We start from the raw sequence: 27,381 nt of genomic DNA, 5'->3' as shown, positions 1-27,381 counted from the left end.
AGAATTTGCTCCTTGCACTACACTTTCACAAAACACGTGTGCTCTGGTCGGCTGCCCGCTAGGAACTCGATTAAACGACTGTTGATTACTTCGGGCATATAATACTGGAGTGTATAGAAGATATGGAGGTACCATACAATGCCATTGCGAAAAGTGTGGCTGAGTGAGCGAGAGAGACAGAATATCTTAGAAAATGTTGTCTGTCTCTCTCGCACAATCAGTCACACTTTTCGCCCAATGGCATGCTCCTCGGCTACCTCCAGTACTCCACTGCAAAAATACAAATAAATATTTTACTTGAAAGTATTATTTTGACATTTTGTTGTATTTTATTTACCTAAGATCGTAGTTAATCTCAATTGGTTAAGTACTATTCAGAATAACAGAGCAGAAAACCTTAGGGCATACACTACTGGAGGCAGCGTCCCAGTGGGCGAGAGTGTGGCGGAGTTTAGAGAGAGAGAAGGGTTTGGAGTGATTTTGCTATCTCTCTAAACCTCCGCTACACTCTCACTGCGGCATTGCGTAGTATATGCTCTAAGTTGAACATTTGAGGTCTTAGAACATATACTACTGAAGGCAGCGTCCCAGTGGCCGAAAGTGTAGCGGAGGTTGGAGAGAGATATATATCTATATATTTGCTATCTCTCTCTAGCAGCACGCGATTGGCTGCCGTCCTCACCCCCTGTCAACGACAAAAGCAGCTGTTCTCGGCAGAACCAATCGCATGTTGCTAAAGAGAGATAGCAAATTCCCTCCTGTACTACCTCTCTCTCTCTCTCTCTACAACCTCCGCTACACTCTCGGCCACTGGCAGGCTGCCTCCAGTAGTATATGCTCTAAGACTGAGGTAATAAAACATAGCTGTTTCGCCCATTGTATAGTATGAGCAAGGAGATGAGCAAATATTAGAAGAAGAAGAAGAAAAATCAATTGGATAAATTGATATACATTTTGTATATTTTGTTGCATTCTAGTTCTACCTCTACTTTCATTTTCAGGTTAAGAACAAATTGCAATGGAATTTTTGAGAAACTCAAGACGTTTAATAAAAGTAGGATCTACAATTTCAAGACTTTATAGTGTAAAATCTAAAGAAGAAATAGAAAAATTAGTCAAAAATAGCAAAGTTGTCGTGTTCATGAAAGGAGTCCCACAGCAACCCCAATGTGGCTTTAGCAATGCTGTTGTACAAGTTTTACGAATGCACGGGGTTAGTTATGATGCTCATAATGTGCTGAAAGATGATTCACTTCGCCAAGGTATTTTTTAAATTATATACTAATGTATTATGAATATATCGTATATATTCTAATAACTAATTATCAATTGAGTAAGTTTTGTTATATATGTGCAGGTACAAATGCACAATATAGGTATAATATAGACATTTGATTTTCATATATACAATTGCTATGTTGTTTAATGACTATTTTACATATAAATTTTATTATAAGGTACATAAACTCACCCAATTTTTAGGTATAAAAGAATATTCTAATTGGCCAACAATTCCACAGGTATATATAAATGGGGACTTTGTTGGTGGTTGTGATATAATTATTCAAATGCATCAATCGGGTGATTTAATTGAAGAATTGAAAAAGGCAGGTATAAATAGTGCTCTTTTGGATAAAGAAGAAAGTCCTACTGGTGAAACAAAGAAATAGTTACAACTGTTGCAATTCGAATAAATCCGAATACTAGTGAATTGCAACACACACATGGTTATTTACACGTGTTTTTTATGTGCTGTTTTATTGAAAATTGGTTATATTTAGATATATTCGTTAATGAATAAATAGAAGCTTGGCTTCATTTTGTTATGTTTAAATTTGTATTATTCTTCAATTCAAATTTAAATTTGCTTCTTGCAGTTATTTTAATTTTTTGTGTTGGTAGATATGAGAGGCATAGATCTTAGTATACTATATCAGATCTATAGGTAGATGGCACCGCAAATTGCATTGAACTTCGAAATAACAAGTGAAATGAGATTGCTTATTGTAAAATGTAATTTTAAATAATTTTATACAGAGTAATTCAGAATGATTGAAAATGTTGCTCTAGAAAGATTTGATGTACCATGCTTCAGTAGAGAGTTTTCAATATTATTTTAAACAAAGTAATGGCGCAAAAAAGGACAATTTTAAAAATTCCGCCATATTATAGATCCATTGGCAACACTTACAAGCCAAAATTATCTTCTGTTCAACAACCTGTGCCAGTAAAATTTAGCAATAGAGATGAGAGATGAGAAACCCGGCCATTTTTGTTGCTGACCCAATTCACTGGTTCCCGACCCTCAGGAGCTGAATTTGTCGCGTTAAATGTTGATTATTTATTGGCTATTTAGAAAGGATGTAACGCAAGAAAAAACAAATTTGCTATCTCTCTCTCGCCGAACGTGATTGGCTCACAACTGATCCTACCTGACAGAAACAATCAATCACATTCGGCAAAAGAGAGATAACAAAGTTCCTTCGTATTAGCTATCTCTCTCTTCGCCTTGTAACGCTCCCAGCCTTTGGCAGGCTACCTCCTGTTGAATATGCTCAAAGGATCACATGAAAACTGTTTTCTTAATGTTCATATCCGCTATTAATACAATGGTGTAATAACTGTGGTTATATTATCTTTAGAGTATTTACTACCGGAAGCAGCGCACTACGCGCCACGCGCCATTATTCCATGGCTAGAAAGTGGCCCCAAGCCCTAGTGGGCGAGAGTGTAGTGGAGGTTTAGAGAGAGACGGATATAGGAATGCATTTGCTATCTCTCTCTAGCAACATGCAATCGCGTGTTGCTGGAGAGAGATAGCAATCCTCATTTACCTCTCTCTCTAAACCTCCGTTACACTCTCGGCCACTGAGACGCTGCCTCCAGTAGTATATGCCCTACGATATTATCAGACTCAATCAAATTAAATCGAACTTGAAAGTTGTATATTGTACATATATTGTGCGCGCTCGTTGTAAAAGTGCACGTAAATCGAGATCGTCATAAGATGATTGATTTACCTCACCTCAGTCTTTCTTCTCATCAAAATGTCAAATCGAAAGCTACTATTCTCGATAATAAATTCTATGGTTCTGGGAAGAGAAATCTGATATTTCCATTATCTTAGTATTTTCCTTCCCTATCCAACGCAATTCAGTGGTCTAACGTCCAACATAACATACATAACCACTAATAATTAAGGAATTTCAAAAACGTTCGAAATATAGAAAATGAGTGCATCTTTAGTTCGCAAGGGTTTAGAAATCGTCGATTCTACTACTCATAACACAGGTGACAATGCCGTTTTTTATAATTGCAACATAATAGTATTTTTCTGATTAAAATTATATGTAACAAAATTAAAATCACAAGATTAAATTGAACAGAATGTAGAATGGGAACGCAGTTATGAGTATTTTACAACTTTTTAAATTATGTAGGTTGGGAAAGATGGTAATTTTTTTAATTAGAAGTTACTTCACTAGAAACTGATTTCTTTGTACTATTCATACAGGAGGCGCTTGCTGCCTTTATACATATTCTAATTATTTTTTAATAGGAATTACTAGATACAATTAAGTTTAAACATTGTTTCAGAAGTTAAGAAAATGTTAATTTATTGTGTTCCGAAATATTTTTTAAGGCTTTTACTTAATACATAGTTTCTCCCTTGTTTTAATACCTGTTATTTTAGACTATAAACTTGTTTTAGCTCCCAAAAAAAAGAAAGAAGTATTTGGATTAGTACCGCAAAATCAAAAATTTATTACCAAAAGGCACGTCAAAGGTGGAAAAGGTAAAAATAATATTATGGAAAAGCAATGTGTTACATTAATTTTACGTTTCAGTGGAAAAAGTAAATATACTTTCTCATAAAAATAAAATAAATATTGTCGAAGCTAAGAGAAATTTTAAAACAAGAGATCAAATTTTAAAGGAAAATTTAGAAAAGCTGAAATTAATAAAGGAAGCAAGTAAAGTCACATTAGATAAGGAAACTATAAATCAAGTAAGTGAAATTACTATCGATACAGGCTTAAAGAAATGTTTATGTTGATACATTTGATTTTCTATAGATATCTGCCTGTTGGCAGTGATAAGTGTGGCACCACACTTGCAGTTGAACGGCAGACACTATACTCCGCGGTCGAAATTATAGAGAGTGACTAAGACAATATAAATACACTATTACTATAATGCGCATAAAATATAAAATGATTTTTATAACGGTTCAATATTATTTATCTTTGTGCCGCTCACTACGCACATCGATAGAATCTATAATCGTCTATAGACTGAGTTACACTGAATGTCGATCTATATTCTATCTGTCTCTTGCACTTGGTAGGGAATAGGGAAATTATTTTTTAGTGGGTGTAAACGGACTTGATTTAGCCATCCTGAGAAACGTCATAGCATAAGCGTAGACGAGGGGTCTAATTCCATTGCTATAATAAATTTATAAATTAAAAAAACACAACTAGGACGTTTTAAAATGCTGTAATAATTAAAATGGATCAAAGTGCCCGTTATAGCAAACCGTAAAAAAATATTAGATGTTATGTTTTATTATCTTTTTTCAATATTTTCTATATCTTGTTGCCTTTTACGCAGACACGCCAATGGATTTTCGTTCTCGGCGCGCTTTATCTCTCTTACTAGTCCAAAAGCTAGCGATGAGTCACTCTCTATAATTTCGACCGCAGAGTATTGTACAATGCTTTGCATAGTAGTGTCACTTGCTCTTGACTTGACTTGACTTGACGGATGACTATAGAAACTTTTTCTTAAAACATCGGAACATTGGAAATTAAGGGAATACCTCAACCTGTCACTTGGGCTCCAAAAAAAAGAAGCTGTAGTAATAATTTCATTAAAACTTATTTTTGTCAGAACATAATGCAAGTTTTTTGGCTTATGAATTGTACTATACTGTACTGTAAAAGACATAAAAACACATTTTAATCCAACAAATCTACGTTATATTTTAATATTCTGAAACGTGAAAAATTTCAAGGCCGCAGTAAATTGTTACAGTAGTTCCAGTAATAGAACTTTATTGGCTTTTCTTTTGTCGGAATTCTACCTCAGCAAATATTATACGGTTTGTAGCTATGCCAATTAGTTGAGGTATACAAACAAAACAAGACTGAGGTGAGCAAAAAGAAAAACTTTAGTTAAATATGTAGACTATTCCGGAGGAACTGTTAAAAAAAATGCCACAATGGTAAAACTTTTAGTTGGTTTTTAGCAATTAGAAAAGTAATCTTTAAAACAAGCAGTTTCCTTTAAAAATTCAAACAAAAATAACTTTTACAGATTATCGAGAGAGCAGTTACAAAAAGGCCAGTGAAAAAGGTGAAGAAACAGAAGAAAGATAACAGCAAAACTGCTTTTACGGAGGAAGACTTTAAGAAATTTGAGGAAGAATATTTTGACGACTAAACGCAATGCACTTATCAGATCGTTTCCTGGGAACGATAGAACTTGGATTGAGCGTCGGTACACTATTATATTTATTTTTCCTGTTAATGTTGTTACCGATTTTACCGGTTACAGAAAATATTTTTGAGGCGTATACACCTCCACAGATGATATTACTCGGTAGTGGAATTTTTGGCTTAGTTTTTATTGGAAGTTTATCTATTTTTACATTCATTATCTTACACAAAGAAAAATGTAGATCAACTAGGAATTAATAAATTTTATCAAAACATTACGTAAATGAAATACGTTACATCTGATACGGGCCTCTTCCAATTCCAGCACCCCACCACGGCCTGAAAGAATAATATGATTAATAAATTATTAGTAAATTCATAATTTTTACAATATATTTTCTAAAATATACGAGTAGATTGTACCGGGTGATTTTTTTAACCTGAATCTTTCAAATATTATTATTGGCCATTCCTGGTACTGTCAACTTAGAAGCAAATTAAGACATAGAACTGCCAAGGCTTCGACAATTCCCCAATTTATATTATTTTGAGAAACTCCAAAGAAACAATAAACAAAAAAGTAATTACGCTATTTGTGCTAAAAAATTTATTTTGTTGCTGATATTATTTATCATCTAATAAAATTTAAATTTAAAAGAAAATTCTACCAAATTAGTTAGTTATATAAATAATATAAAATATAAAATAAAAGCTTACGTACTTACATTTGGCGGTACTGGACGGATCTCTCTGAAGTAACGAAAGCCCGTCCCCTCGTTCCCCTCGCAATTCGCGTAGACGCAAGGAATTCTCTGCTGATTTTATTATATCCCGTGGGGCCAGTGGGTTGAGCCCCGCAGGTTTCAAGAGCAACGAAGTCATCCACGTGAAGTGATGGTGGTCTGGACGTGTTAGGTGGTCTCGATCTAAAGAGGTCCGGTCTCTGCTGGATAGTTCTTGCAAAGTTCTTTGCTCTTATCGGAGCCACTGTGAAAGGAAACGTCAATTCTTGTAGTCCACTATTTATTTAGTTGACCAGGGGTTAAGCGGTTTTTAAATTAATTACTACAGGTGAAAGAATTTCTATTATGCAGAAATGAAATTTGTTATAACTACAGTAAAAGCCTTGGTTCATTAAGCTTGGCTTTTTAACTAATTTGACATCAACATCGAAGGAATTAAATCTGAAAGTACTGGGTAGAAACTGTATTGCTTCTATGATAAGCACATTAAATGCGCTTAAAGCTAAATTGGAGCTCTGGAAATCACATATTTGGAAAGGTAATTTCCCATATTTAAAAATGCTAATAGAAAATTATTGCCATGGAAATGCTACCACTCGTCAGTTTGCCAAACACGCTAGAGATAATGCGATCGCCGATTGGTTGAATAGAATTTCATGAAATATCACACCAATCACCAGCCAGTAAAACAACATGTGTTTTAATGTGATCTTGATCTTATTGTTTTAATTTTTCCAAAATTGCTATCATGAAGGAAATAAAATTTATGCTCCACACAAAATTACTGGTTATGTGGCTTGTAATCATTTATGAATGCTCTGACAGCAAATGACATCATAACGAAGACAAATTTTGGAATTTAATGAATGGAAATAATTTCTCATTGTTGAGAAAATGTGTTCTAAAGTCGGGTCCACATTAAACCGACAAAACAAAACAAAAACAAAACTTTTAGGCAACAAAACTGTTTCGAAACAAAGTCTACACCACAGTCCATTTATTCAAAACAAAACAGCAACAAACATTTCATGTTTCAGTTTTGTCCTTGCAGTCCTCACCAGAAGCATGTTTCGTTACCGTTTTCGTAATGCCGAAGACGACAATTTCGTTCTAATAGCTGGTTATTATTATATTTTGTTAAATTTTAAGTGGAAAATAAGACGTTTTTGGGTGAGACCCACTTTGCGAAGACGAACGAATCACGGAGTAGAAAATTTAATTACAGATATCCGTGAAGACAACAATGGTTTATCAGGCGGGATACATTCTAGTTTTACCAATTTTTTCTTTACCGTTTTCCCATAACAATCGGGTTTCTCGATACATCTCTATTAATTTACAAGTGTTATCCACTGTCCACTTCGTTTTTTCTTACACCGTTTCACAGTAATTACATTTAACAAATGAGCACACGTGAACGATATTTAAAGTTTTGTTTCTCCGTCCACACTGAATTGACACAGTTGCCGATAAAGCAAACAAAACAGAAATCCTTTCATATTTACCAACAAGCGACGGGACTCGAAATTGTTCAGAAATCCGGTGACAAAACGGAGCCGAGACAAAAAAGTTGCTGAAATGTTGCAACTTTGTTGCAGCATTGTTGAAAAACATACAGTTTCTGTTTTGTTTCTCCTTTGTAGGTTTGATGTGGACCCGACATAACTGACGGTCATTTGGACCAATGCCTACGAACTGGGAATTCAATTTATATGCCACATTTCAAGATGGCATTATGTTACATCAATATTTTCATTTCATGTTTAAATATTGCTTGCCCCTCCCTCATCTTTATCCCAAGGTTACCATCAAATTCCCACATTTCTGGTACGAGGATTGCCTTTTATATTTCGAGTGTAGAGAACAAAAAAAAATTAATGATGATATATGGTTTGATTGTTTTTCAAAATATTCTCTATACCAAGGGTCGGCAACTGGCGGACCGCGGTCCAGGTCCGGACCGCGGAAGGTAAAATACTGGACCGCCAAACATTTTTTGAAAGTATAAATTACTCAAATAAATTATTTGAAAAATGTTTTTTACGTTTAAGTGCCAATCTTATCATTTTTTCTAGTATTTTATAATTGTGTGAGTGTTTTGAGTTTTTAATTAGTAAGCAGATTAAATGTGAGTCCAAATTAAAATAAAAAAAAATAAGAAATATGAATTTTTTTCTGGACCTCGTTAAAAATTTTCAAAAATATCCGGACCGCACCTAAAATTACTTGCCGACCCCTGCTCTATACAATACAGTTTTGCATGTGCTTGAACCAATTTTCGAAGCAACGTGAACAAATTTTTTTGTCGGCCAACTGTTCATGCAATATTGAATATATGCTGGTCCCACTAAAGCTTGTCGATACGATAAGTCACATTCTTGCATATTCTGGAACAACGATCGATTTTGGTCGACCTTCACGAAATTCATCACTGAGCGAACCAGGGCCACAATTAAATTCCGTATACTACAGTTATACAGTTTTTTTATGGTGCTTCGTCAAATGCACTGTTGTTAATCCACGTCAAGTTTAAAAAAAAAATCGCACTGAAATGTTCATGTCTTAATTCCATTTTTTAACTGAAATGAACTTTTCAGTTCACAGTAAATAACACAAACAGTGCCTGAACGTTAAAACGTTCCAAGTAAGTATACCGACAAAAAATCAAATTTTACGATAGGAATATCGTTTGTCAGATGGCAGCACCAGGATCCTCCCAAAATATAAAAGGCAACCTTCGTATGCCCCCCTAGTAAAAGAGGTTGCCGAAACCTGGTGTAGACTAAACAAACTTAGGCGTACAATTGATCTAATTTGAAGTAAATTGCTGGAGATTAAAAGGAATGATGGTCCGAAAATTCTGAGTTTAGCGATAACTGACTGACTCATATCTCACAGGTTGGCATAATATTTGTAAATTAACTTAAAACAACCTCACAATGGCTTTAATTAAAAATGGGGCATACATACCAAGCGGTTTCTTCATTTTCAATTTTTGATCATCGATTTGTTTCTCCTTGTCCTCAGGATTATCCGACCTGGATATCCTACACAATTTTTCAACTTCTTTTACTATATTGTAGTCCTGACGTAGGTTTTGTCGACAAATTTCTATCAAATCGCATGTCACCTACAATTTTATTCATCAAAATGTACAATATCCCTTACATATAACTTGACATGAAATAAAACTAGTGATTACAAAAAAAAATCTAACATGACCAAGTATTTAAGCATGTACATACATTTTCCATATCGGTGTCTCCTTCATCGGTTGGAGCCGCAAGCCAATATCTAGCGGTTAACCTTTCATCGCAAGCATCGACAGAACTGAAAACCGTTCTGCACGAAAATTGAACCAACAGCGTTTCTGGTGCTGGAAGCATTATTTCCGTGTAAGTTTCTTTACTTTCTTCTTTTTTGTCCTCTTCCAATAATTTTAAAAGCGCAGAAACGCCTTCCAAAAAGCTCTCAAATGTGTTATTTTCTTCCACCACTTTCTGATCGAGTTAAAAAAAAACGTATTACTGAAAAAGCTACAATGACTCTCACTAGGGTTGCCAACTGTCCCGATATCATTACCACCATTTTTTTAAGGGTAACCATTTTGATTATTTAAATAATTTCCAAGAGGCAACAAAATGTACAGTCAGTAAAAATAATGTTTATTCAAGTTTTATGTGGAAAATAAAAAGATAGATAGATAGATAGATAAATAGATAGATAGATTTATTTAGTTCAGATGCAATGTACATCATGCTCAAAAATGAGCGTTGAACAAGTCAAGTTAAAAAAAATACAATAATAGAACAAACATTAAAATAACATCGTCAAAAAAAAACACATTTTAAAAACAATTGGATAGATTATCATTGAAATATTCATCCACAGCATAATAAGCCTTCGCTTCCTAAAATTATTTCAATTTCTTCTTCAGAATCTTAATAGGTAAAGCACTAGTACTGTTGGGTAACTTATTTAAAACTTTTATTATAGAGTGAGGTATATTTTTTTGGATGTAAGTAAATTGAGATACATTCGGCATTAACACATCTTTATTCCTTGTATAGTACGCGTGTTCTTTTTGGTAGCTGTCGAAGAAGGATCTGTTTTCAGTTACAAAGATGATTGCCTGATAAATATACAAACCTATTAATGTGAGCACGTTTTTAGAAATGAAAACATTCTTGCAGGATTCTCTTTGAGTCATATTTAAAATATTCCTAAGACATCTCTTCTGCAAAACAAATATTCGTTTCGCATCAGAGGACATGCCCCAAAAAATAATTCCATATTTAATATATTGTATTGTATATAAGCAAAATATGCTGAAAAAGCTGCTTCAACATTAATATTTTGTGACAATATCTTTAACGCATAACAATATTGGGCCATTTTCCGCTCTAAGGAATCAACATGGTACCTCCAATCTAGACGCGAATCAATTGTGATTCCCAGAAACAACAAATGATTTACTGATTTTGGCTCATTAACCGTATTTGCAAGTGGTAGTTCGTGACCATTTCCCTTTGAAAATGTTATCATTTGGGTTTTATCCTTGTTTAGCTGTAAATTCAATGAAGCAAAATATTTTTTCAAAGTTTCAACAGTATTATTTATAGTTCCTTGAATTATATTAAGATCAGGTGAATCAAAAACTATTGTACTGTCGTCAGCATATTGAACCACATATTCATTTGTTCTTAATGGTAAATCATTAGTATATATAATATAAAGCAATGGTCCCAATATTGATCCCTGAGGTACACCTTTCTGTATTAACATTTTATTTGATTTTATAAATTTTCCCAACTTAACCTCTGCAATGCATTGCATTCGATCGTGAAGATATGATGCTATCAGATTCTTTGCCACGCCTCTTATGCCACATTCCAAAAATTTTGTTAATAAAATATCATGATCGACACAATCAAACGCTTTAGACAAATCCAGGGAGAAAGAATTCGTAGTAGGTGGTAATAGTTTTAATATTAGAAAATTTTTCAAATTGGCAATCTGTTAAGGACAATTTTACAAAATTCTGAAGACTATTGGGACTATTTGCAAGTTGCGTGGCAAAGAGGTCATTATTCAATGGAACAATACAAAAAAATGATGGGAAAGAAAGTAATACTTACTGTAAATAACACTAAAAAAGCCCCATTTTATTTTGCTAAATTGTTTCAAATTTGTTGAGATCAATTATATTAAAAAGTGGTCTTGGTCAAAATTGAAAATTGCTGTGGCTACAAGTTATTTTTGACCTCTGGTGGTAAGCTACTGATCTCTCTTTTTTTTTTCAGTTTTTTTTAATTTGTTCATGTTATATTTTTGTTTTTTGTATGTTTTTATTTTCTTTATTATTTTTATTTTTCTATTTAATTATTGTTAATGTTATAACGCCACGGTTATTCAAAGTGGTGGACTGTATGAATAAAGAAATAAAATGGTTGGAGATGGCTTACCTCCTTTGAAACTCCTATGTTCTTGAAGGGCCCTTCTGATGTCTTGAAAATGTTGATTCGGCTGTCTATTTATTTCTTATGGAGTTGGGAATCACACGCACTTGTTACTATTCGAGTCTCTCGAATGGAATGAATTGAATTATATACAAAAACCATCTCCAACAAAAAACAGTACGTAAAAATAAGAAGGATTTTCGTATTTGAGTGAATAAACTCGAAACAAACATGTTGTTGCAACAAATGAAAAAGAATAGAAAATTTATTTTATATATTTTAAAAAATGAATTGTAATTACAAAAACACCCTTTTGCGGTGAAGCCGCAACAGTTAATTTATATCATTTGTTTTATATACGATTTTTTATATTATTTTCACATGAGCAAAATGTTAAGTAACCTTTTCTATAATTAGCGTCCTAATATTTTTTGTGGAAATCCTGCTTTTTTGATAAAGTCGCCCCTAAAAGTCACGAGGAAGTTGGCAACCCTATCCCATAAGTTGCTAGATTTAATCTTAACTTATAATTATAAAACCTTACCTTTAAAATAACCTCCAAATTTTTCAGAGGGTGCTTTTCCTGGGTCTTGTCCTCTGCAGGCGGCCACCCTATAAGCGATTTCATCTCCGTCAAGGTCAACTTGATTTTCCTAGGAGTGTATAACAGATTCGGTTCCGTTTCCTCTTCCGTCGTTACACAAACCCTTAGAAACTCAACCAAAGTGTTCAACGTCGACAGACACTCTGCATTCGTTTTCGAAAAGTTATCCGCTAATTTATTCAATAAAACAAGAAATAGATCGTTCTTCTTCAACAAGTGTTCCCTCAAGTGATAGAAACCGTAATCGTGTTCTGTCAATAACAATAAAGTTCGTACGATGGGTAAATAGGTCACGAAGGAATTTTCTGTCGTCAGGTGTTCCCACATTATATGTATGAACACTAAGAGGTGTTCTTTTATCGGCATCGCGTTCGCTAGATATACCTCCGACGGGAGTTCTCTCGATTCAGCTAAAGAGTTCTGCATCACGGTTATCTCGACGTCGCAAAAGCTCTGAATAATACTTAATATGCACTCTTGTGCTTGGATGTGACTAGTTGTGGAGCAGTTAGTCTTCAAAATTTGCGCGAAAGCAGGTATTAACGATACATACTTTTCATCTGTTTTTAACGTTACCGTACTGTTCGTATGAATGAGATGAAGAATCGCACATTTTATTGTATTATGAGTAACTAAACAAGCTAAAAAGTTTAATAGTCTGGCTATGTGACTATTGCAAGGGCCCATTTTCATGTCCTCTTTCGGAATTAGAGCATTGTAAACGTTATCCAATATACCTCTTGCTATCATTATGGCGGAATTGGCCGCCAAGTCGGAGATTTGCACACAAATCCTTCGTAATAAATTCAATAGTTGAGGTTGCGTGGATATACACAGCCTATTCACCATGTCTTGGATTATAGTACTGTGCGGATGTAAATGGGCAGACCAAAGCTTCCTCAAGTTAATTATCCAAGAAATTTCTTCTTTCGACAAATCGTCTTGGGTCTGAACCGGTAACGGTAAAGGAAGTAATTCAGAAAAAATTAACAGTCCAGATATAAAAGTGTAAGGCGAGGAAGTGGTGTATTTTATAAGTTCGCCACACATTTGCGTCCACAGCGTTTTATTCAAAGAATCTTTTTCGTTCACTTCCTCCGAAACTGGTTGTGTATAGACCAACAATGCCTCGACGATCTTCGTCTTTACTTTTTGCGCTAAATAATACCCCGACGCACTCGTCGGGAAACTAGTAAGTAGGTTATACGTCTGAAGAAATACTGGAATGGTCGTGAGGTCTTTAAAGTTAACGTTTTGGCACTGGATCACGTAAGCCAACATTTGTTTGAGGAGGGAAATGCAAGGATTGATTACATTCAAGATTTGCAGTCCTTGGTTAGACACAAAAATGGAGGAATGTAGGCTCGGTTGTTCGTAATGTTCGCAAATTCTTTGCAATAATTTTGAAAGCACCGCCGTTCCATCCAGGGAATACAGTTGGAGTATCACATGTTTATGTTTTAATTCGATATAATCGCACAAAGGATTTTCGGATAAACTGGCCGTCGAATGAGAGTGTTTGGATATGCCGAGGTGCTGAATTACCCTCAGACTTGTTATTAAAGATCCGATGTTCTGTATAAAATTTTCTGACTGTTTATCGATAACGTCTAAGAACGGCGTTATGTTATCGGAAGTAAGCGAAATAATATTTTCAAACGGAAACAAATATAAACGGAGCTCTTTCAATTTGTTGCTTACAACATCCTCGAATACGTCCTGTTGACTGATCAACTGGAAAAGGAATTTCGAATGTTTTTCTATAATATTAACGTTAGAGGCAGCTGTAACGGCAATCGTCAATAAATCTACAATGTACGAAATCCCGGGCGACTTTTTAACTTTGGATAATTGTGTCTCCGACTTTTCTTTCGAAACTACAGGTTCTAGAAACTGCAGAAGACACTGGACATTATCGTTTAAGCTCAACGTTTCGGCACAACTAACCTTCCCGATAGGTGAAAACGTCAAGCAGAACAAACCGTGCAGCTCGTCCACGACCTCGGAAGCGTCATAATCGAATCCGAGTTTTCTCCCTATCGCTAACAAGCATTCGATGTGGTACAATGACTGTATCTTATAAGCGACCGTCAAACCCAAATGGTGGGATCTTATCTCCAAACCTTCTTGAATATTATACTGTATTTCTTCGTCCGTCCTCAAGAGACACTTTAAGAGAATATTAATCGTTTCGCTGTTTTCTGAGAGATACTGCAGGCCTTCGGGTATTTCTAGTAAGTTAGAAATAATCTCGAATATAGGCGTTTTAATGAGCGGTAAATTTAAAGTGCTTGGGTATGTGAGGAGCAGCACGAAACACTGTAATAAGTTAAACATCTTGAAATACTCGACCAAAACGTTATTTAAATGGCTGCGTGAGATTTCGAACTGAGCGGATACAGGTAAAAACCGTTTGGGTTGTGAAAACGTGAACGGTCCGCAACGACAGAAGTGTAATATTTCGTTCAGCGACTTTGTGATTAAATTAATTTCTTCTGTCGAGATATCATGAGAAACGTTCCGTAGTTTGATTAAGATGCTGTGCATTTTATGAAGCACCTCGTACAAGTTTAACTTTTTCAGTATGGAAGTTAACGCGAATTTTATCCGGACCAAAGTGCTTTTCCTCAGATTCTGAACGAGTATTTTGTAACCGTTCATTTCCGAAACCGGCATCGTATCGTAATACCCATTTTCCATCGGCAAATTAGAAATATTCCCGAGCAGAAACTTCTCTATCGAAAACTTGTGCTGTAAGTATGTGTCCAAAGCTTTCACTATCATTAATTTTATCGACAGCGCCATATATTCCTGATCGTACAAGTTCAACAATTCCTTGTGCATATTAAAATTGTTCTGCCAGAGCAGTTTGATAAAATCGATACAAGTGCAGCACCAATCAGCCAATCGTACACCGCACTTAATGTGTCTAATCTTATACGCCGGCTGATCCTGAATGTTGGCCAGGTCGTAGTTCATCGCAATTTTCAACCAGTCCATTAGAGATTCAACTATAAAATGCACCTGCTCTGCCAGCTCCTTGTCCTCAGCACTTAAATTCTGGGGATTCATCGACTTTGTATCAACGTACAGCCTCGATATGTCACAAAATACAGTCGTTGGTCCTATCGTACTCGTCAGTCTCTCACATAGGTGGATAAATTCTTCTTTAATTTCTGTATTTAACTTATCAAACGTCTGAGGGTTATATTTAGTTATGCTAGATTTGAAATAATCGTCTGCTATGCCTATGGACACTCTAAGAGCCTCGTCGATTTCAATGGAATTATTCTTTATGACAAAACTTTTCGTCTTGGGGTATTTGCTCAACTCCGTAATGCCTGGGGTAAACAGTTTGATAATATCGTCGTTGTTTGTGTACATACTGTAGTCATAATCTACGTCTTGATAATGTTCACCGTCATCGAGTATGTCTTCATCGCTCAATATCGGCTCGAATTCTTCGACGTCCATCTGAGTACTCTCCTCAGTGGGAGGGGTTCTTGCTTCCTTGAGATCTCTTGATGGGCTTTTTGTTTTCGTCTCCTCCCTTTCTCTTTTATGTTTCTCTGGATCTTCTTCGGGCAAATTTTCTACCGGTGGGGATTTATCTTTTGGAGGCGTGTGAGGTCTTTTAGGCGATTGCATGGGTGGGGTTCTTGGACGTTTACGGTCTTCTCTATCGTCGTTCCGATTATACGATCTCCTGTAGTCGTCATGTTTAAAGCAGTGATCGCTTCTGTCTCTATCTCGATCGTGTGCTCTATCTCTGCCCCTTTCATTCCAATCGTGGTCATGTCTGTCATGATCACTCCATTCTATGTCATGTTCTCTGTCTCTATCTCTGTCTCTGTCAATATCCCGATATTCCCTCGACTGTCTGTCTCTGTCTCTGCTTTCTGATCTAGAGTATCTCTTTTCCCTGTCCCTGTCTCTACGTTCAACATCCAATCTTCCATGATCTCTGTCGAGACTACCAGTTTTCTACGACAAAAAAAAACTAGTTTTATTTCCATTATGGAGATTGTTACAGTGGAGTGCCAAGAATGTAAATGATAAACCAAAAGGGAAAAAAAAGTCACTTACTAGGATGGACCAACACATATTTTAGGTGGGCAAACTCCCGGTACATGCCTGCAGATGTTGTGTCTAATCAAACATACCTGATATGTTACATCTCTGCTGCGTTCTCTGTCTCTGTCCCTATCTCTATCACGTTCAGTGTCAGGAATTCGTGGTCTACCTTTAACATCCCAATCAGTTTCTGGAGTATGATGATAACCCCTTGGATCCTTTGGTACATCAGGGTAATATTCAGTAAATTCCTGCGAGTAGGGTTCCGTCTGATTATAAGGTTGATGATAAGTAGTACTAGGTTGAGCGTTGTATTCTAATGGCACTGGCACTGCTGGTATAGATTCTTGTGGCCATTCGGGCTCAATGGTAGTACCAGATATAATTTGTTGGGCATCAGCAATAGTATTTGGCTGAGCCGGTAAAGATGGATTTACAACAGGTTGGATAATCTGTTCAGTTATATTATTAGTTAAGGTTCCATATACTGCTAAAGTGATTGTTGTGTACCACCCTAGAATTAAAAAAGTTCTATGTGTTTAAAATTCACACATTTTCATGGTAAAAATTGAATAATTATTCTTTTCGTAAAAATTTACAACAAATAAGATATATTATGTAGCATAACAAATACAATTTGGTTGACACTATAATAAAGTTGTTGCCTTAACTTCCTACACATACAAAAAAGACAGTAATTACCTTTCAAAACTAGTCCATCGGTTGGTATCTTTCTAATACTTTCGTCAGGAGTACACTCAAGATTAATACACCCATTTTGGTCATATTCAAATCCTCCTAATGTTTCAAACGTACTTGCACCAGGTTTACCCAAATCGTTCACAAAAAACTCTATTTGGAACTGACTTGGATTTGTAGCCCCTAAACGAACACCACCAGGAAAATCTGCTTGAACTCTTGCACCCAAGGGGATAATTCTAACTTCGGTTACATATACAGGCTTTGGAAACTGAACTAAATCCAAATTTATCTCCTAAAGTACAGTAGAAATGTATAATTAAAAAACAATAATGCTCTTCAGTACTTTTTACCTCTGTATTATCATGAGCAAAGGTATCAAAAAACAACAGTTCAATTTGGTCAGACATTTATAATCTACAATTACTTTTATCGTTTTATACACCACTGATCTCTATTTATGTTCTTGAGCACTGATTTGTGGAGTACAATAAATATAATCTAAATATCAAAACATAACCATAAACAAATTTGAGGTTATGACAAGGTCGCCAATTTTACCATGGTTGCCATCGTTGATGAGAAAAGCAGAAAAGTATTGATTGGTTACTTCACCTAATGGCTAAATACCCCATATATACAGTACTACATACTACTATACATAATACTAGTATTACATATATGAAATACCCTCTGGGTGAAGGCCAAAAAAAGAAGAAGAAGAAGAAGGTTACCCACCTCACTCCTAGGCGAATTTTTTATACGTAATTTTCAAGGTTATAACCAGGGAAACTAGAGTGTAGTTTCCATGGTTATAACCTAAAAACAAAGCAACTGATTGGTTGTATTTAAAAATTATGATGTACATTTAAATTTAGCCAATCAATTTTTTTTTATTTAGCTTATTTCAAATTATAATCTAAATATCATACATCTATGAAATATATGGACCATTGTTTCCACTTTTGCTAACAAGCCAAGTTAGCCAAGATTCCTTCTCTCGTTTGACGTTATAGAGTTATAACACAGTTTTTTGCACTAATACATTCCTAATCATGCACGATACGAGGGTTTAGAAATACTTAAATTTTCATCAACTTCTTGTAATGCAAATAATCAAGGAAGATAATATAATAATATAATAATAGATAATAATAATAAATAAATAAAATAAAATAAAAATAAATAATAATATAATAATAGATAATAATAATAAATAAATAAAATAAAATAAAAATAAATAATAATATAATAATAGATAATCAAGGAAGATGCTCATTAAGCTGATTTATCATTAGATTGCTTTAGAGGGAAAATAACCTTGAGTTCGTTTTTTCGATCGTTATATCTATATATAAGCTTTGTTCGTAAACCTTCCACTGCTGCACTAGTGCAGTAATACGTTGTTCGTTTATTGCAGTGTAGCCAAGTGCAGGTATAATCCAGGTGTTCGAAAAGTCCAGTGTAGTGTAGTAGTGCAGACACTACTACACTGGCTGACAAGGTGGTGTAAAAGTGTAGTGTAGTATATTTTTGGCGCGAAAATGAAACTTTTATCACAAATGTCACATCTTGGTAGATATTTTAGATAGATTAAGAATTTGGCAATATTTGATTTTACTGTGAAATGGCTGATAAATTCGGCTTCCTCACAGTTTCGAACAAGTTCTATAAAATTTGTAATGCACTTTCTTTTATTTTTTTGGAAACAGGTCTCCAATAAAACATGAATTTTTATTTTTTTACGAAGGTAATCTTCATCATCTGATTCCGATTCGCTTCCAGAATCACTAAATAATTCACTCATCACAAATATTTTCTCCATGATTTACAATTAGGTTATACCAGTTTAAGTTTACCCAAATTGAATTAACGAACAGCCAAATGTTTTCTCTAAAAGTGGTGCACAATTATTATTTTAGTGTAACACTGGATTTCACTACACTACAATACACTTTGTGTAGGTTTACGAACAAAGCTATAATATAGAGCTAGAACACGTAAGTACTGTTCATCTTTGAGAAAATATAGTTTTAGCAAACAAATCTTTTCCTAAATATTTACCGTAATTTGGTCTGGCCGTTTCTTATTTCTGAGAAGTGAGAACTGACCTATTGAAATGAACTCAAATTCCATCTCTATTAAGTTATGCATTTTCCATTACTTTCTAATATTCTGTGGACTGTGAGATATTTTAAAAAATTCTTTTTTTGACATTGACAGTATGACAAACGCGACATTTTTGTTATTCTATCTAAATTTTTCTTGCAAATAAAACGTAAAAGGAATTTATTATGTGAAAGATAATTTGGAAGTAAAATCAATTATGTCAGCTTCAAACGTTTTAATAGGTTGGCAGAAAATACGTTCTACTGTATTATTATTTGTACATATATCTTCTAGGTGGTGGAACAGGATTTATAGGTAGTCGTCTCTGTAACATTTTAAAGAATAAAGGTTATGGAATTACCGTTGTTTCACGTATGCCTGGGATTCAAAATATCTCCTGGAGTGATTTACACGCAAAAGGTCTTCCTAAAGATACAACAGCTGTAGTTAATTTGGCTGGTCAAAATGTCATGGATTTCAGGAGGCGATGGACACCGGGATTTAAACAGAATGTTTTTACTTCAAGAATTAATACGACAATTTCATTGGCCAAAATGATTAACGAAGCACAACAGAAGCCATCAGTATTTGTCACAATATCAGGAGTTGGTGTTTACAAACCTAATCAAGAAAAAGAATATACTGAAGACTCGAAATGCGAGGAATTTGATTTCTTTTCTAAATTATGCAAAAATTGGGAAGAGGCTGCTGATTTGAATGTTGAGGCTAGGAATTGTTGTCGAACTGTCACTATACGCAGTGGTGTAGTATTAGGGAAGGAGGGAGGTATGATCAAACAACTATATCTCCCATTTTATTTGGGTTTAGGAGGACCTGTTGGAAATGGCTCACAATTTATGCCTTGGATTCATATAGATGATTTAATAAATCTTATAGTTTATGCCATTGAAACTCCAAAGGTTGAAGGAATACTCAATGGTGTCGCACCTCAGCCTTGCACAAATAAAGATTTTTCCAAGGTAAGAACCAGAGGAATTACACTGTACTGTTAAATAATATGAAATATGTATATAGAAAAAAAATATACTGCAAAAACTTAAGTGGTTTTCTACAGAAGCTGTTATGATATTAAAATTCAAAAACGACTGATGGTTATTCATCTTATTTCAATGTTTCTAAGTATTTTTGACTTTATGAGCAACATGTGGCCAAGCGGCCATGTTGAAAAATTACTTTATCGTACTTTTGCTCGAATTGCGATGATGGTTTCATTCGGTTGAAGCAGCTCATAGTACACATCAAGCTTGTCACACCAAATAGAGAGCATGTGCTAACACTTAGGATTATTGCAGCATATCCATTTTTGATCGCTAGTGACGAGTAGACACGAGTGTAGTTACAGAAGTGTCCGATGCCATATAGCATAAGCTATCTCGTAAATCCCCCAAAATTTTTTTTCAGTCCTGGCAATTAGAGATAAATTCTGGCTCAAGTTTAGTACTTTTTGAGACTGGAGTTCTGAGATATTTGAATTGACTCAATATTATGAATATTCTACACACGGTATTTTTCAGGCCTTTGCAAAAGCACTTCGACGACCTGCTTTTGTACCGCTTCCAAGTTTTGTTCTAAATCTATTATTAAATAAGGAGAGAGCCGTTATGATCACAGAAGGACAAAAAGTTTTGCCAAAGAAAACACAAGCTGTGGGATTCAAGTATAAATATCCCGATATAGAATCGGCGTGCAAGGCTATCGTGAGTGAAAAATGAAGTACTTCCTATGTATTAATAATGAAAAGGCTGAAATATCGTTTCCAATGCAATAATTATATTTATATGTAGAAATAACTTACATTGTATTATTTATTATGTACTTAATAAAAAATTTAAAAATTATAGTTGTAATGCTTTCACCGAAGATTCGCATAATAAATATAATATTTTATTTGTGGGGTATATTCCTATGACTTCCTCATTCGAAACGTTTATTACTTGCTGCTCTGCGATAGTGTTAATTTTTCTTCCCGTTGTTCGATTCCTCAATTCACTTGTAGATATCGGCCTTTTTTGTCTGTAAATAAACAGGTGTCCGGAGGATTCACATATCACCGAATAACTCATATCTGGTGGGCATACAGAAAACTTCCTATTTTGTTTAGAAGCCTAAAATAAGTTTGAATACTGATACTTCATTAAAAAAAAATAATTTAAGCAACAGTCACTAAAATACATGCATGAATACAATTCAAGACTAAATAAAGAAGAGAAAACAATTTTTTGCAGACAAATACAAAATATAGTACAAAAAACTTTTTTTGCGCACTTTTCATCATCTGAACTTTTTTAGTTGCTTTGATTAATAAGAGTTAAATAAAATTATACCAGTATCAGCTTACTTGAACATATCCGAAAGCGAGTAGTGTTCCTTCATGGGAAATGGAAAAATCATCTCCACAACCTTGGGGTTGCCACAGGCATACATCCACATCATGCCTTATACCTAGGGCAAGAGGTAAGTCAGTATTTAAGTTTGCCGTTAACAGTACTTGATGGGAACCTAGATATATTTTATGTGTAATATTATTGGTTAGTCCATTTAACCTTTCAAATGTAACGGCCTTGTCCGTTTCAAAATCACACTCTTCTACTTGCTGGGATGTGAAAGTCGTACCACATTGTGGCATTGCCTATGAAGAAAAAATGTACAGGTTTTTGCCATGATTTTGTTACGAAAACTTTTTCATTTAGATGGTTACGAGAATACTTTCGATCTTTAACGTTCTGTGTCTCCCTTATGAGTTATTCAAACTATTGTTTTTTCAAAATTTGGTTGATCCTCCAGGTTTGTTCAATTAAAACTGAAAACACTATATTCATTTGGAAATCATACAAACTCATCTCAAATAATAACTTAATTACTTTTTGTTATCAATCAAACCTGGGAGTACGTGACAGTAATTTTGAAAATAAATAGGGTTTTTCAAATGAACATTTTTCCAAAGATATGTCTCGCATATCCATGTCTACCTACATTCACTTCATGTTTACAGTTGACATTAAAAATAGCTGAATTATTCGTCTTGTCTCACTTATGGCATACTGATGAGGACTATTAAGTCCAAAACAAGTACATGTCTGGTGAGTTTGACTGACAAATGATCCTAGTTGTTTCCTGCAATGTTATCAGTTACAGTGTTTGGGTGCCTTGATCTGCCAACTCTCAAAGACAGATAGAGTAAGGTGGTGGTTACATCAAAAGCAAATTTATATAAAAACCTATCCATTTCACAAAATTGCATGAAATTTTAGACTGAAACAAATATATTAGGTCTGGTAAAAAGTTTGTGGCGTTTTTCTAGAGAGATAGCCTTAAATGCAAATAACTCACACTGATCGCAGCGACACCAATAAATGCTCGTTGGAAAGATAACACTTCGAGCGTTACTTATATAAACATCGAAATTGGTGCAGTGGTTGGAGAGTTGTTTGCATTTGAAAATTTGCTGTGTGGGGTGAAGGTACTTAACAAAATCTGCTGCGTGGAAATTGTTCGCTTTCATTCTGGTAATTTTGACGTGAAAGACGAGTTATGCTCAGGTTGTCCAGTAAGTGATATAGCTGTTGAAATTCATGAAAAAATCCAGCAAGATAAGCATATCAGAGGTGTCGATATTGGTATGAAGATAGACATTGGCCATAAAACTGTTTTGAACCATTTAGACAAAGCTAGCTACAAAAAGAATCTTGATGTAAGAATTCTTCACGAGTTGAGCACAAAAAACATCTTAGACTGAATTAATATCTGCGATGCGCTGCTGAAACGCAATAAAATGCAGTCATTTCTGAAACTTATCATAACTAGTGATAAAAAATAGGTCACGTACAACAATCGGAAACATCAAAGATCATGGAGGAAGGATGGTGAATCGTCACAAGTTTGTAAAGCCAGAATTGATGTCGAAAATGGTGATGCTATGTGTGTGTATAGTGGGACTGGAAGGGAACTGTCCACCATGAGCTACTTCCAGTTGGTCAGACGATTGATTCTCTACTACTCTACTGTGAACAACTGGAGAGATTATGTCAGGAAATTGAAAGAAAACGGCCCGAATTGTATAATAGAAAAGTTGATGTTTTTCATCACACACAGCTTGGTTGGGAAGTTTTGATGCATCCACCACATAGTCCAGACATAGCTCCCACTGACTATCACTTTTTCCAATCTCTGCAGAGCTTTCTCATTAGAATTAAGCTGGGTTCATAGCATTGTGGATTTACCCGAAAAATGGCGAACCATTATCAATAATAATGGAGCATATTTGGTTTAAATAAGTTCATTTTCACACTATAAGAAAACCAGTTGAATTTTACTAAAAAAATGCCACAAACTTTTTCTCAGACCCAATATATATTTTAATTTGTATATAGTTACACTGCTTGTATTCTGTTCTTTCAAATTTGTGTGAATTTTTAATGCCACCAACATAGTACAGTATAGTACAAACATATTAATATATGTAATAATCAAAGACAGTTATCATGAGACAAATATGTAAGTAATATTATAGTATTAAAATGAATTGTATGAATTTTGCTTTGTTTAAGTTTTGACAACAAAGTAAAAGGTAAGAACTGCCACACCAAGAATTTGTATCCAATGTAACCACTTAGTTTGTTTGAAAAATTTGTAAAGAATTCATATTTATAATTTCGTATGAATTCACATCCAATGCAAGCACCACCTAGAGCACAGAAAATAATCAAATAATAATAAAGTTTTATAAGTAACCCGCAGTTTTTTACATTAGATTACCTACATTTTCTTTTCTATCTCTAAATAATAGGGATATCGAAACTACCAGAGACACTCCTAAACGTCTTATATCTTGTCATAAGGACAATCCAAGGAGTAGAAGGAATAATGAATTAGAATATATATAATTAAATCTTCTAACGCGTACTTCGACTAAAAAAGTTTAAAAATCACTATTGTAGTATGACTATTGGTTTACCTGACTACACCATTTTAAAAAATATATATTTGACGACTATTAACTTACCTCAGTGTCACTACATAAATGTCCCATTTGTTCATTTACTTCTTGAACGATACAACTATCTAAAACGTATTCTCCTGATTGGTCACCTCTGACTAACTCTGGCCACATCAGCCCCGTTTCATTTTTATATAATACGACTTCTAAATTATTATCTGCTACAGTCCATGTAGTCAATTCTGAATCAATTTGTTGATGTAGCTGGCCATTAAGCAATTTATTTTTGTTATAATTTATTTCAATTTCTGTTGGTCTAGTGATAACATTAACTAAATCCTTGTTTATATTTTCCGAAGGAAGTGGAAATTTTATAGTGATTTCTTCAATATTTTGTGACCACCGATAGGTCTTAGGAACATTTTGCACATTATTATCTGCTACTACTGGGCAATCAGAATTAATAGTGAATTTACAACCGCTATCACTAACAACATAGACTGCATTACAATCCTTTTCCAATGTGGCATACTGAACGTCACTTTTTGTTTTTAATTGTTTGAGAGCAATTTGTTGCCAGTGATTATCTTCTTTTGCAAAAGACACCCAGTACAAGAACGTAGCAAATCGTTCTTCCAAATTAATCTGTTTTATGTTAAGTAACAAAACGTGCAATTCTTCTTTTTGAGTCGATGCCGTTTTTGATACAGCATCTACAATTATAAAACCTTCATCGGATCCTATCACTTTGTCGGAAAAAAGTAGAGTGAATATATCATCGTCATTTCGAGCACCTGTATTAACGATATACATAGAACTTATTCCATCTGCTAAAACAGCGAGACTCTTATTTACAAATTTTAACGTAACATTATAATCTCCAGTCTTTCTTTCAGTCGTTCTTGGTACCTGCCATACTATCACAGGATCTATTAGATCGCCACTGAATGGATCGAAATATGTTTTACATACATTCCACTCGTTATCCACAAAATATATTGATTCACCATCATCTAAGTGGTCTCCTATTAAATGATTGTGTAGTCCATATAATTTCGTATGAAGCAAACTATACTGACTTGAATTTAAAAGTATTCTATCTACAGGTTTACTTAAATCTCTTTTCTTGATAGGTATTTCTTGCAGCGATAATTTATAGCCATCAAAATTAGAATCTAATAACAATCGATTTGGAGACAATTCTATTAAAGTGGTCCCCATTTTTCTGATTGTCTTTCCAACAAGATGGAATGAAAATGAGTGGCAGATTAACAGATATAATTTGAATAACCAAGGCTTATGATTAAGATATACAAAAATCTAGTACTATCATTAAACGTACAATCTATTCAACTTGGCTCCAAATTACTGGAAAGTTGTTATCTACAATTATTTGTTCTGTTTTCTTTTTATGGTGTACTCACTCATCTCACAGTCCCAGCAGAAAACAGTAAAAGTATTCAATTAACCTCACATTTTCATTTATATATCAATGTAAACAAACCATAGACAAAACATTAGGCGGGAAACTGCATTCAAAACTATAGAACACAGCGACAGTGGCGCAAGCGGTGGCTAGCAAGGAACTACTACAAAATGAATAATGGAATTCTATTTATTCACTGAAAAACTTTCATGCAGTATCTTCTTCTAGTTTAATAACAAACACTTTCATATTTGAGTAATTTTATATTTTCAGCTATTAAAATACGTTTGGTCAAATATATAATATCTACATAAATACATTTCTATAAATTTTACAAATACAACAACATATAAATTTTTATGAAATTAAAATATATTATATTTAACTCTAGATATAACCTATATGGTGTAAACATACAATATGTGCTTAGATAACGCATTTAAAGCCACAATTAATATTTTGAACATCTCTTAGAGTGGAAATACATACTATAAACTTATAACTGCATAACATAGTCACAATTTTAATCTCCTATAGTTATATGTTTGGTGATTACAAATATATATGTATGCGGGACGATGACGATGATGGACAAATAGCAGGACGTTTAAATTTTCCGACTTAAATATTTTTATCAGTTAAACCATTTTGGGAGCTGTATGGTCTAAAACAGTTTGGTTTTATTCACTTTTATTTTTTATAAGAAAAAATTCGTGAAGTTTTTAACAATAATAATTAAATATTTTGCTAATATGTGTGTACCTATTTCAATAGTCTAGGTATGTTTACAGAACATTTAACATTCACTTTTTAGTACTGATATCTAGGTACGTGTAATAATGACAAAATAACAGCAATTGGCAAGAATGAACTTCTGTCTGGTGTGTTCTGTAAATAAATAATTGGCATACATGGAGCTGCTAGGAATTAAAGAACTGCTGCTATTTTGTCGAAATATTGAGGGAATCTTCAAATTTACACATTATAATAATGTGATATAGGTACCTATATTTAATTAAACATGTATATCTATCTACCTGGTAATTTCAATGCAGCTTATATTTTAATGTAAAAATTACTTTTCATTTTACACTTTTGGTAGCAGTTTTATTAAATATACAACGTGTTTCTTGCAACAAATTAGAATAATTGTACAATTATTATCAGGATTCAATGTTTCTAATTTCACTTGTGGTTTTTAGTTCAAAATTATTTAGCCCCTGAAAGACTGATGCTGTGCGCTTCTTCTAAATTAGTTATAAAAATTGAAGGATAAAAAAAAGATCCTAAATTTTTAAGTAACTTTCAAAAGGCGTTAACTTTTGCGAAAAATAGTCGTAAGGCAATAAGAAAAGCAAATTGGAAGTTATTAGTTTCAGGATTTAAGAGTTAAACATTTTTATCGTGACAAAATTCAGGGAGAAAAATGTTTGATTCCCTTTCAAAAGGTCCAAGGGTTTCAATAATTTTTTTTGGCAATCCCACCTTTCAGCTCTTTTAGTTTGATTCATCTTAAATTTGAGCTGTTATCGTCGTTCACAGCAAAAATGATCTTTTCGGTTTGATAATAATTAATTACTCGAAAACTAATTATCGTGCAAAAAATCCAAGTAGGATTTTGAAAACTTCAAAGTATCGTCTACAAGATTTTCTTATCGTTTTTTATTATATTATTATATTATTTTTTAATTATCGAAAAAAAAAAAGAAAAAATGAAAGAATAATTGAATAAAGCTCTTGAACAACTCAGAAATATTGAAGCTCGTGGACCTTTTGAAAGAGAAGCAAAAATTTTGAAGATTTCTTTCTGCTGAATTTCTTATGATTTCTTAAACGATACGATAACTTTTAGATCTTGAAACTGGCAAC

General features: G+C 34.0%; 5 protein-coding genes across 7 annotated transcripts; 3 read left to right on the top strand and 2 right to left on the bottom strand.

The window, feature by feature from the left end:
• Positions 1–957: 957 nt before the first annotated feature.
• Positions 958–1,834, top strand: LOC108915863 (glutaredoxin-related protein 5, mitochondrial). Its single transcript, XM_018722007.1, has 2 exons — positions 958–1,262; positions 1,483–1,834. The coding sequence occupies exons 1-2, from the start codon at positions 1,019–1,021 to the stop codon at positions 1,668–1,670; spliced, it is 432 nt and encodes a 143-aa protein (XP_018577523.1). The 5' UTR covers positions 958–1,018; the 3' UTR covers positions 1,671–1,834.
• A 2,010-nt stretch (positions 1,835–3,844) lies between these two features.
• Positions 3,845–5,719, top strand: LOC108915859 (active regulator of SIRT1-like; the record flags this gene model as incomplete). Its single annotated transcript, XM_018722003.1, has 2 exons — positions 3,845–4,009; positions 5,320–5,719. Coding segments are annotated over 2 exons (291 nt in total), but the record flags the coding sequence as incomplete, so codon positions are not given.
• Positions 5,609–17,540, bottom strand: LOC108915866 (protein virilizer). Of its 2 annotated transcripts, none has more exons than XM_018722013.1 (8): positions 17,374–17,540; positions 17,024–17,315; positions 16,411–16,835; positions 12,188–16,231; positions 9,430–9,684; positions 9,155–9,314; positions 6,163–6,428; positions 5,609–5,780 (listed from the first exon to the last, which is right to left on the bottom strand). In XM_018722013.1, the coding sequence occupies exons 1-7, from the start codon at positions 17,428–17,430 to the stop codon at positions 6,163–6,165; spliced, it is 5,499 nt and encodes a 1,832-aa protein (XP_018577529.1). In that variant the 5' UTR covers positions 17,431–17,540; the 3' UTR covers positions 5,609–5,780. The 2 variants fall into 2 exon arrangements, with proteins under 2 accessions (XP_018577529.1, XP_018577528.1); XM_018722012.1 differs by having other exon boundaries at positions 6,167–6,428.
• A 1,702-nt stretch (positions 17,541–19,242) lies between these two features.
• Positions 19,243–20,988, top strand: LOC108915868 (epimerase family protein SDR39U1). Its single transcript, XM_018722016.1, has 3 exons — positions 19,243–19,371; positions 19,424–20,109; positions 20,665–20,988. The coding sequence occupies exons 1-3, from the start codon at positions 19,347–19,349 to the stop codon at positions 20,860–20,862; spliced, it is 909 nt and encodes a 302-aa protein (XP_018577532.1). The 5' UTR covers positions 19,243–19,346; the 3' UTR covers positions 20,863–20,988.
• On the bottom strand, positions 20,913–25,543 carry LOC108915867 (nudC domain-containing protein 1). Of its 2 annotated transcripts, XM_018722015.1 has the most exons (4): positions 25,511–25,543; positions 24,153–25,454; positions 21,489–21,779; positions 20,913–21,255 (listed from the first exon to the last, which is right to left on the bottom strand). In XM_018722015.1, exons 2-4 carry the CDS (start codon positions 25,305–25,307, stop codon positions 20,986–20,988), a joined length of 1,716 nt encoding a protein of 571 aa, XP_018577531.1. In that variant the 5' UTR covers positions 25,308–25,454; positions 25,511–25,543; the 3' UTR covers positions 20,913–20,985. The 2 variants fall into 2 exon arrangements, with proteins under 2 accessions (XP_018577531.1, XP_018577530.1); XM_018722014.2 differs by having other exon boundaries at positions 24,153–25,543.
• Positions 25,544–27,381: the final 1,838 nt, after the last annotated feature.

Source organism: Anoplophora glabripennis, unplaced genomic scaffold (assembly GCF_000390285.2).
Source record: "Anoplophora glabripennis isolate ALB-LARVAE unplaced genomic scaffold, Agla_2.0 scaffold943, whole genome shotgun sequence".
NCBI lineage: Eukaryota > Metazoa > Arthropoda > Insecta > Coleoptera > Cerambycidae > Anoplophora > Anoplophora glabripennis.
Note: the sequence above shows the minus strand (reverse complement) of the source record. Positions and strands in the feature narration are given on the sequence as shown.

Bases quoted from the DNA above. Each gene is read 5' to 3' on its own strand.
- LOC108915863 (XM_018722007.1), top strand. From the start codon at position 1,019: ATGGAATTTTTGAGAAACTCAAGACGTTTAATAAAAGTAGGATCTACA. The intron at 1,263-1,482 runs GTATTTTTTAAA...CCCAATTTTTAG, and splicing joins AGATGATTCACTTCGCCAAG to GTATAAAAGAATATTCTAAT.
- LOC108915866 (XM_018722012.1), bottom strand. From the start codon at position 17,430: ATGTCTGACCAAATTGAACTGTTGTTTTTTGATACCTTTGCTCATGAT. The intron at 16,232-16,410 runs GTATGTTTGATT...TTTTTGTCGTAG, and splicing joins GCAGAGATGTAACATATCAG to AAAACTGGTAGTCTCGACAG. The intron at 6,429-9,154 runs GTATGTATGCCC...TTCCTTTCACAG, and splicing joins GAAAATGAAGAAACCGCTTG to TGGCTCCGATAAGAGCAAAG.
- LOC108915868 (XM_018722016.1), top strand. From the start codon at position 19,347: ATGTCAGCTTCAAACGTTTTAATAG. The intron at 19,372-19,423 runs GTTGGCAGAAAA...TATATCTTCTAG, and splicing joins AGCTTCAAACGTTTTAATAG to GTGGTGGAACAGGATTTATA. The intron at 20,110-20,664 runs GTAAGAACCAGA...GGTATTTTTCAG, and splicing joins CAAATAAAGATTTTTCCAAG to GCCTTTGCAAAAGCACTTCG.
- LOC108915867 (XM_018722014.2), bottom strand. From the start codon at position 25,307: ATGGGGACCACTTTAATAGAATTGTCTCCAAATCGATTGTTATTAGAT. The intron at 21,780-24,152 runs GTAAGTTAATAG...TTTTCTTCATAG, and splicing joins ATTTATGTAGTGACACTGAG to GCAATGCCACAATGTGGTAC. The intron at 21,256-21,488 runs GTAAGCTGATAC...AACTTATTTTAG, and splicing joins TCGCTTTCGGATATGTTCAA to GCTTCTAAACAAAATAGGAA.